Source organism: Limanda limanda, chromosome 11 (assembly GCF_963576545.1).
Source record: "Limanda limanda chromosome 11, fLimLim1.1, whole genome shotgun sequence".
NCBI classification, from domain to species: Eukaryota; Metazoa; Chordata; class Actinopteri; order Pleuronectiformes; family Pleuronectidae; genus Limanda; species Limanda limanda.
Genome location: NC_083646.1, coordinates 23,748,147 through 23,759,050, shown reverse-complemented (window position 1 = coordinate 23,759,050; position 10,904 = coordinate 23,748,147). Strand labels below are relative to the sequence as shown.

Below are 10,904 nucleotides of genomic sequence, written 5' to 3'. Positions count from 1 at the left end.
AAGACAAGAGCAAATACTGACTCCCAAATATTTCATTTACGCTTCTTTCAAATGATCTTTTGTACTGCAAACATCAAATGTTATCTCTGACTCTGCATCATCCCAATAACACTTTTTGGTCAGCTGTTGAGAATATGTAGTGAAAAGGACAAAAACCGTCATGGAGTGAAGTGAAGTGTAACTTTGCAGCTGAATCAACACGTTGCTCCATTCTTCTGTTGTATAAACGAAAAGACGAGGGAGAATTCTGTCCTGCTGTGTGTTTGTGTGTGTGTGTGTGTGTGTGTGTGTGTGTGTGTGTGTGTGTGTGTGTGTGTGTGTGGTGTGTGTGTGTGTGTGTGTGTGTGTGTGTGTGTGTGTGTGTGTGTGTGTGCGTGTGTGCTGGCTGCCTATGCTGCTTGATCAGGTGTCACAACACAGTCAGGGTAATAAAGATCACATTTAAGTCAATCAAATACTATTGGTCACAGTTATTACGTGCTCAGTTAATTCATTTTAATGAAGAGTTGTGTCTTTAAAATCATAGTATTTTAAGTAGTGGTTGATATGGTGTAAAATCAGAGTTTTTAATATGATATTTTATGTGACAGACCATTTCGAAGAAGTGACTGAACCGGAACATAATAATGTCCGATTTACTTTTTAATTAAAGGCTAAATTGCCTGTGGTTGATAATGAAAACAACATAAATACTGAAGGACAAAAGAGAGCACTAAAAGTCTTGATCCTGAGTTCACCACCAGGGGAAGCAAAAGACATATGTAACCAGTGCATCACTGCTCACAGTGTGTCTCCTTTCACTCTCGTACAAGCTCCTTGCCATTCACTTTCTGCTGTTCAGATTAAAAACATTGTAGCTGCTCTTCTTATTCCATTTATTTTGTAATACTATGCAGTAGGTTCAAAATAATTCAGATTATTAGGATCAAGTAATACGAATATTAAAATCCATATGTCAGACCTAGTTGTATGTTGTGTGTTGCTGGTTCTGGCTAAAAAGGACGATTTTGTCACTCAAAAATAAAAATTGTTGCATGTAGATTACATGTAGATTCATTATTTGTCCTTCTAGTGTTGCTATGGTGGAGGAAGTACTCAAACATTTTCAAGAGGTAAAAGTACAAATAAATAGGCGAAAATTAACTCAAGTATAAGTAAAAGTACCACATTAAATTTCTACTTGAGTGAAAGTAAGAACATGCTATATTTAAATATAGTGAAAGTATTAGAAGCAAAATTACTTGCAGAGTGAATCCTATTCCCTGCTGCTACAGTCAGACTACATCATCATGGCTGAATCTGCCGCTTCAAAATCCATTCCAGGTTTTTTCTTCATCAGTAATGCTCCTGCTGCAAGAGGGGGGATCTAATGTTACATGCCCGCTTTGAATTGATCAGAGATCTAGATCAATGTGAACACGCAACACAATGATTGTAAAAATGTGGTGGAGTGGAAAATACAGATATATACTGATATATGTGGTGGGGTAAAAGTACATGAAAATAAATCTAGTACACGAAAAATTGACTTTCCTGCAGTAACAAAGCAAATGTATTTAGTTACATGCACCACTGGTATGTACAATATATACCTCATGTACTAAATGGGTCATATAAACACTTTCCACACTTTCCATAGCTTATTTTTTTTATTTTTTAAGGAACTGAATTCTAAAACATGCTATGAAGTCTATGATCATTCTGAATCACAGAATTATTCAAACGAGTCTTGCTGATTCTGCTTTGAATTCAATGTGGATAATAACAAAATTTCTGTCAAAAAATGTTAAGTACATCAGGTTGTTTGGGACATTATATAATTTGATTGTGGTCATGGTCGACAGACTGACTGCCACACCATATCTAAAAGTATATCTCATATGCAGTAAATGAGTGAAAGTAATAATATTATCATAAAAACATATAAAGAAATTGAAAGGCAGAGTAGAGTGCACAAACAAAAAGCAGAAAAACATCAAATACATCCCTGAGATGGTGATTTTGAAAATATTTGCAGATACTTTAAACACTTAGCAAGGACACAAAGGGCAACAGTAGTCTGAGTGGTGTGTGATCTGTGATATTTATTTAGAATCATTTTTCAAAATGAATATTTTTCTGTACAGGGCTCGTTGACTGGTGAGTTATATCTGAAGCGAGGGCTTCCCTCTAGTGGACAGATTGTGAAAGTGCAGCAGACCAACAGGTTATTTAAAGCTCAGCTAGGAGCCCTTGTCTGTGATCTCCTAACCTCCATTAGTGTGTTTGTGTGGAGCCGTCAGTCATGTGAACTGACACAAAGAGCAGCTGCTTTTTCTCATTTAACTGCTGACGATCCTGTTTTGTGATTGCTTCCTCAGCACTTTCACAACCTCTCTGCTTCCACACTGTTTTAATAACATGTGGCTGAAAACTATTCATTCGTTTTAATAATTTAAACATTGTGTTGTACAAGACCCAGCTTTTAAAAAACGTCACAGTAGTACTACTGATATACGCACATTACAAAACACGACACAACGTTTATGTAAGACTGTAAGGAAGTCAATGCTGAATTATGACCCAGCCAATGTGGGGAATTATGTGTAAATCATTTTGGTGTATTGTTTGAAGTGCTCATTGTGAACAGGTTCAGTTATTGAGGACACAAAAAGGAGCAGAAGAAATCATGAGTTACAATGGATCTGGCCTCAAACATTTCAGACGACAGCATCTCCAGATCTGGGTTCACTTCAGTTTCCGAGAACAGAACAGGTAATTGTTGGAAAGAAAAGAAAAGGGAGCTTATCACTGGGGGATGTTTACAAGCCACATCATCTCCTCCTCAGCTTTCTATCTTCTTGTTGGAGTCCTTCGTCACAATCTTGGTCAGATCGTCTTCTGTTTCATCTCCCCCTGAAAGCACAAAGACATCAAAAATCCCTTCAGTCAATGTGTGGCTAATGCATGTGTGGCTGCTGTACAGTTTTCATGCCTGTGAACTGAAGCATTATATATACTTACTGAAGCACCTCCGGAAGCTATCTGATCTCCACAGCAACCCGTAAGACAAACCAAACACCAGCAGGATGCCAAAAAAGCCCCCGATGATGCAGCCGATGAGAACGGCATAGCTTGTGCCATTATCTATGATAGAAGGCAGAAGGACTCAGTGAGGGACGGACAAAGGCAAAGGAGATAGGGACGATAACTAGCGAGAAAAGAATGAAGAAGAGTTATTTTCTCAGAGAGGGGGGGACTTATACATTAACAAAAATAGAAAAAAAGAAAAAAAGACCACTTTTTAAAGATATTTTGCAATTGCAATATTTTGTAATCACATACTTTTCTTGTTGACTAAATTCTAGGCCTGCAAGTTATTCAGATTTTTTATTTTTACCATAAACTGTCCTTCAGCATAAAATAATCAAAACCAAACTTTCTGGACAAATGAAGACTTTCAGTGTGATAAGATCTTTGAGATTTTTTTCATGTGTACTGTACACAGTCTATGGTTGTAGTAATGTACAGTATGGACATGCTGAGGGAATTACAAATCAGATTTGATTTAATTGATGGCCCAATCACGGTTTCATGGCCTTGAATGAAATAAAAACCAAGGGCAATGCTTTGGTTTCAAGACATTGCCTTTTGTGCATCTAGTTTTTATAATACTTATATCACTAAAATGATTTAACGTGAACAAAACAGAAGACTTTTCACCATAAACATGAAGGACAGCGGTCAGAGAGTCAGGATCTGCTGACTGCTTACACACGACCCGTGTGCCGTTGTCAGAGAAAGAGGTTCCCCTGAGGGCCCACACAGCCAGGGATTCTCCATCTTTCACATCACAGCTTCCATAGAGGGCCTTGCAGGGGGGGGGGGGAGAGAGAGAGAGAGAGTGAGAGAGAGAGGGAGAGAGAGAGAGAGAGAGAGAGAGTATATTTACATCAAAGACTGAACATATTGACATACATAACAATACATATCACAATCTTTTGCTCACGTTCAGCCCAAATATACTATTTATATATTGTTAGTTTAACTCTGGCCCTACAGTGATACGTTGTTTTTCTGCTTAACCTAAGCAACACTTGTGTCTGCTTGACGCTCTGTTGTTTCTTTATCTTCTTAGCTGTCATACAATGGGATTTAGGGTACCCTGATGTATCAAGAGAGAAGATTTGACTCCTGAGTGCAGACTCATCTTGGTAGGAAATCTTACAAAAATAAAAAAATTACACTGAGTTTTTACAGTGAGTTAATAAAACCTCCCAACTCAATAAAATAAGATGGTGTTATTGAGGGACAGTGTCAGGGATTTTTGTAAATTGGGGGCTGTAAAGGGGCCACAGATAACTGCTGGGGCATGTGCCCCCCTGGCCCTGGAATGCACCCCTGTTGCTAAAGAGAACATGAAGTGAGATGTGTGGAGTAACCAGCTAGTTACACAGTGACCACCTCACCTGGGGGATATCTTCCAGATGGCCATTAGGACAGATGAGGGTGTAGTTGCCGTGACTACTATATAAGGTGAACAAGAGACTGGGAGAAGCTTCGGGGACGCCACAGCTAAACACTACAGGCTCTCCCACTGCCACCGTGACATCAGCTGGGCGTGTGCTGTAACTGAGAGCTGCTGGGCTAGGTGCTGAAGTGCTGCTGGTGGCAGTTGTGGTGTTTTGAGCTGAAACAGTGGTAACATGCAAGTGATGCATGTGTAAGAGAGAGGGATGGAGAGAACAAATTAGAAACATGTAAATTATTGACTAAAATCAATATTCAAACAATAAATGTATATTTATTATCTGGTGTAAAATATGTTGTAAGATTACCTCTGCCAAGAAGATAATGTTTGAGCCCCTGTCAGAATGTTTTTTAGTTTGTTTGTTTGTTGGTTTGATTGTAAGTAAGACTACACAAAAACGACAAAATCTTGCACGACACACTGCACACAGCTTTCCTCCAATTGTGGTTGATGGGAATCCTGCCACCTAACACATTTAATATGTGACTGTGAGCAAATTTCCCCCCCGCCCTCATGAACATTTGTCTATTCTTAACCATGTGCAGTTGGTTGATTTTCGAGGTAGAGCGGCAGTTTTTTGTGACAGAGAAATGAGGAAGTGTGAAAAAATCTTAAGTAACTCAAATTCCCCTAAACGTCTCGTAGATTACAAAACGGATTAAAGTTTGGGTGAGAGGAAGCTTCTCTCTTGCTGTACCATTTCGTTTTCCAATGGGACAGGATTTTACACCTCAGTCTCACTATCACTGTGCACTGTAAATTGGTGTGACTGGAATAAATCTCCTACTTTGAAATCATTACCTGAGGAGGGCGTGGGGGTTTGGAGCAGAGCCAGAAGCAGCAAGAAGATATGAGAAACTTTCCATGTAGTCATCATCTCTCCGTTCCTCCTCTTCTCCATTCTACTTGATACGCAATCTCTCTTATTTCATAGATTAACCTGCAAAGGTTCAACGGACATCACTTATACAACATATAATAACACATGATTCTGTGTGAGACAGTCAAATGCCTTCTTAGCTGTATTGTAGTGTAGCTGTTTTACATGACAAAGATTTTAAACATGTTGTAAAATCAAGCTTTTATTTTACATCATTTAATAAATATAACCGAAAAAAAACAAACTCAAAATGTACAGAATGAGCATCAAAACCGATGGATCATTATCACTAACTGCAAAATGAAGTGAAACTTCCTTAGCAGGTTTGCTAGCAGCTTCCTTATTTGAAGATTTGACAGCGTTTATGAATACTTCCCTATTTTTGTTGAGTGTATCTCCTCAAAAGTCTTCTATAATGGCCAAGGCAAGTATCGAGACCCCTCTATATGTCCTTAGATTGTTAGTGTCTCCGCGAAAAAATTACCCTGTCCTCACCTCTGTCTGCATCACTCCATCCTGCCAGTCAAAGCAGGTAGAAAACAACAAGGCATCTGAAAGAATGTGGACATCTTCCTGCTTTACGAGCCAGATGTCTAACAATGAGAAACAAGTTGAGCAGGCTCAACGTGAGACATTAATAGCTGGTCCGCATAGCAATACAGGCACACACACAAAACACACAAACACACATACTGTAACTGTCAGCACAACCAGCCAGTTTATGCATACTGTTTATTCTGCTATTTTGGGTTCGGTTTATTTTGACGTTATGTGCAGCTAGGCCTTGGGGTATTTTCAGTTTTATTTTATTGTCTTTACACGTAGCGACTCCCCTCGCATTAATACCTGCAGCAAAGGAGCGGATGGTTTTAATCGACACACCAGATCCCTCGTTCCGTTCCGCCCCAGTGCAATAAAATACCGGCCGTACAGCCCGGCGCAGATCAGGAGCGGAAACCAAACCGGACGCCAGCCTTGCGGCACTTCTCGGACCTCAGAACCATCCAAACTACAATAGCTTAACACCCCTCGCCAAGCGGAACGAGGTAAGGAAGCTGGTCCAATTTACTTTGCTGCGGGTGGTGCGGAAGGGAGTCGCTATGTCACGTTAACGAGTCGGATGTGTCTCACGTGGCGATTTGTTTGTTCGTTGTATTTTAAACGTTAGTGTTTGGTTTTAATGATTAAAATCTTTGTTACTTGTAAACTGTCATTACAGTTTTACGGTGCTACTACGGCAGGCCAGATACAAAAATAAAGAGCCGTGTACATCAGCCAAGAGACTCAGAAGTTTGTATGGAGAAGCGGGGGGGCCGTTACACATACACAAAGAGGTTTTCGCAGCTGTCCTTATGAGGACTTCACATTGGCCTCCATTTGTTGTGAAAGACCTAACCAAAACCTGACCCTGACCTTAACCAGGACCTAACCCCAACATCAACCTAATCCCAACTCGCACTGGACCCCTCACATTAAAAAAAAGGTTTTGAAATCAGGAGGAACTCATTAGGACCGGGTTCAGGACTACACCATGACGTATACTGGTCCTGACAAGGTCACAAGTATACACGTACACACTCCTTTGGTCTCCATTACTTTACTACCTCTCTGTATTAGATGATAGAGATTTATTCACTTGGGCAACTCACTTTTACTTTTAAATAAGTAGGTTAACATGCTGACATCAAATCAGAAATTGCATCACTTTCCACTGCGCACTTGTGCCTGTTCAATTATAGTGTGTTGTTTTGCGTTACAATATTGAGACCATGAATTATATGAAGCTAAAAGAGAAAGAAGAGATTTTTTCATTGACATTTCTATGAGTACATCCATGCTAGCAGGTCTGTGAGGTCAAACTTTGGCACAGGGGAGCCTTGAGCTAAATGCAGCAATGCTTCTGAAGTAAATTTCAAGTCTCTACTTTTTCTACTTTTGGTCTCTTTACTGCTTCCTGTAAAAATGTTCTCGCTGACTCACTTCACACTCACTCTTGCATATATTGTCAGCAACACGCTCGTGCCTCAGGGCCTCTATTCTGAGTCGATCTTAACTTTTAAATTAGCAGAACTCTGAGTTGTTCCGTCTCCTCGTTCCGCACTTTCTGATTTATTCTGTTCACTGTCTGTCTCCCCGATATGGAGAGGATGACCACGGTGCTGGTGCTTCTGATCATGAGGGAAGGTAAGAGACCCTTTTTTTTAGTATTTATTTTAAGGAAAAGAACAGGAAGGTAAATTCATATTAAAGTTGAGATGCACCGCCTGACAAATACAAAATGAATCATAATAATGATGTTGAAGTAAAATGAAAACAGATTTGAACCACTTCCTTGAACGAAGTATTTTGTATTTTGTTTCAATTTGCTCAAATTATTGTAATTTCTTCTTCTTTTCAAATCTGCATGTAAATCATCAACACCAAATACTAAACATTTCACAGCATGACTCGTACTCTGTGCAGGAACTGGGACTTCTTACAGGGAAGTGACTTTTGAAAACCCAGATCCTTGTGCATTGAAGGGATCGTCGGTGGAGTTCAAATGCTCATACAGATACAATGAGGGGGAAACTGTCCTACAGACTCGATGGTACAAAGGAGACATTGTGGGGAACGTCTGGAGACGTTTCAAGCTGTCAGATCTTCCTTCGTATGAAAATCGCACTGAATATCTTGGTGACCGGAAGCACAACTGCAGCATTGCAATCCATGATGTGCAGGAAAGTGACACCGGACATTACTACTTCAGGTTTGATACGGAGAATATTGGATACCGTAGCAAGAAATCAGTGCAACTGTCTGTCAGAGGTAAAATCATTTCAAATGAAATGTTATTCTTCAAGTACAACATCTTACAGCTTTTCTACAAATCATCTTCTCTGTTTATTCAACTGATTGATGTATAGAGCTGAGTGCCAGCATGTACCCAGACACAGTGAGAGCGGGAGAAGACATCAAGCTTGAATGTAGAACATCCTGCCAGCAGCAACCTTCCAGCATAATCTGGTTCAAAGATGGACGCCCCGTAGCCAAACCAGTGTTTCAGGCTCAGGCAGAGGATTCAGGAAATTATTCCTGTGCCATTGAAGGAGAAGAATCAGATAAATCGGACCCTGTGACTCTAATTGTCCAGTGTAAGTAATGCATGATGACATTGTTAATTGAATGTTACTTAATAAGTATTCTGGTGATATTCAGAGTTCGACTCCTGGTTTCCTGCTCACATTTAAAGACAACAATTTATTAAGTGAGAAAATCATAATTTTAGCACAGGTGATGCTCAGTTCAAAACTCTACATTTTTTTCCATACCAAAAAATCCACTCGGTCTGTTGGGAAACGCTACAGACCAGGAGTTTCGAGTTTACCTTTATTCATTTACAGGTCTATTTGAAATGTCAGAACAGTTATGTCTCTGTGTGACCTAATTATGTCCAACAAATAGTTTAATGAATAGCTTAAGAATTGAAAGGTTACATTATCTGCCTACCAGCACCTGTAAAGTTCACTAATCAACATGCTGTATCTCATATGTTTGTTTTGTTTTGTGGGAAGCTGTTTGGTATCATACAGACATGCTAGTTACAGTTTCGTTCCTACAGTCTCCTTAATTATCACTGACACAGCAGAACAGTTCAACACGCAACTTTCTATCTAAACACCTAGCAGGTATAAGAACAAAAACCATGGGGAATGTAAATAAGAAACACAATACCATATATTACATATGATACTCAATTTAACCTATACATCTCTCTCTCCAAATATATAATATAATCAAGTAACTTATTATATACACTAATAAACTTAATTCTAAGATACTATCACACAAATTAATATGCAATAGATATTACAGTTTTTCTCGATTACTTAAGCCCGATTTTAAAACAGGGCTCGTGTACACTAATTTATCAAAACCATATTTTGGGGTTAGGGTTAGGGTCATATGAAACACACACATTTCATATGACTTAATTCAGTTTGACCCATTTACACACTGCTGTTGCTAACCTCAAATACTTTTAGCAATTCTATTTCTCAGTGGTTAGAGTACTGTGAGTGAAGTACACAGAGATCGTAAACCCTCCACCGCCATGCAGAGAAAAACTCTTTGATTGGGTTTAGAAACGGAGAGTATGGTGGAAGGTATAGTACTGTAAACTGTGGATGGTGTGGAAACCAGTTCTGGACCAGAGCAGAGCGGCGGAATGACACATTTACCCAGATGAGAATGTATTGCATCTGCTGCATGTGGTTTACTGCTGTGACGACGTTGTGCAATCGCTCCAAAAATGTGAGAATGTGAGGTGTGTTGTAAGAGCCCCAACTGGCATGACGGAGGAGTACCCCATTCTGTGTAATGGCAGCGCAAAGGGTGATGTTACCCCAACGTTGCCCTGGGACATTGATTATAGCCCCGTGGCCAATGATATTTCTGCCACTCCTACTTGCTTTTGTCAGGATGAACCCTGCCTCGTCTATGTACATGAATTGATGCGGGTAGTGGTGCAGATCAGGGCCGATGTTTTGCACCTTGAGTGTAAGGTTTTGATAATTGTGTAATACTCTTGATTTTAGTGTTTATGCAATTGAAAAAAACTGTAGTATGAATAAAAGAATATACTAATAACTGTAAAATAGTAATTGAAGTAATGTCTGCTGTTACTATGGTTTCAGTATCAATCTTATCATCAAAATCTCAGCACTATTGGGCCTATTGCAAAATGGCAAATTAGGTCTTAAAACTTTGAATGGACGTCAATCCACAGCCTGACTTGCTTTGGTCAGCATCATCTAGGCATATTTTCTTGAATGAATGAATGTAGACAATAGCACGGGGGTTGTGTATTGATCTTTGTTTATCTTGCAGATGCTCCATTGAATGTGACAATTGAGATGAGCCATCCTGGTCTCATTGTAGCGGGCAGCAATGTGAGTCTGACCTGCAGCAACACAGCTAACCCTGCAGCAGATAACTACACCTGGTACAAAAATTCTTCCAGCTCCATGCTCCAGGTGGGCTCAGGACAGGTGCTGTCTCTTCCCTCTGTGAACGTTTCCCACTCTGGACTCTACCTTTGCCAGGTCAGGAACAGTGTGGGGGAAGGCAACTCAATAGGTGTGCTGCTGACGGTGTATGAAACAGACACAACAGACAGTGAGTATGCAGGGAGGGTAAAGATTATGGGTTATTGATCCACAGTCATGAGCTGCATGATACATCGTCCACTTAGGAACAATAGCTTTAATGTTGCAGACTAACATGATTGGGAGGCCAGCGTGTTAAAATTGCCTGCATTTTGAAAATACAATAAAACTGAAATTTAGGCAAACAACAACAATAGTTCTGTAAACAACAGTTTACAGAACTATTTTTAGTATTTGCTAAACATACTGTTCCTCACTCAACTTTTTTCTACCTCCAACAGTTAACCATTTAATCCTCCGTGTTGGTTTTGGAGTCAAAGTTTTCATTGTGCTGTTGCTTACAATGATTATTACCTGGGCTTGGTAA

At 39.7% G+C, this 10,904-nt stretch overlaps 1 protein-coding gene across 1 annotated transcript; it reads left to right on the top strand.

The window, feature by feature from the left end:
* The first annotated feature begins 7,528 nt into the window (after window positions 1–7,528).
* On the top strand, window positions 7,529–10,904 carry LOC133014606 (B-cell receptor CD22-like). The gene is made up of 5 exons (XM_061081871.1): window positions 7,529–7,574; window positions 7,854–8,198; window positions 8,297–8,524; window positions 10,260–10,547; window positions 10,819–10,904. The coding sequence occupies exons 1-5, from the start codon at window positions 7,529–7,531 to the stop codon at window positions 10,902–10,904; spliced, it is 993 nt and encodes a 330-aa protein (XP_060937854.1).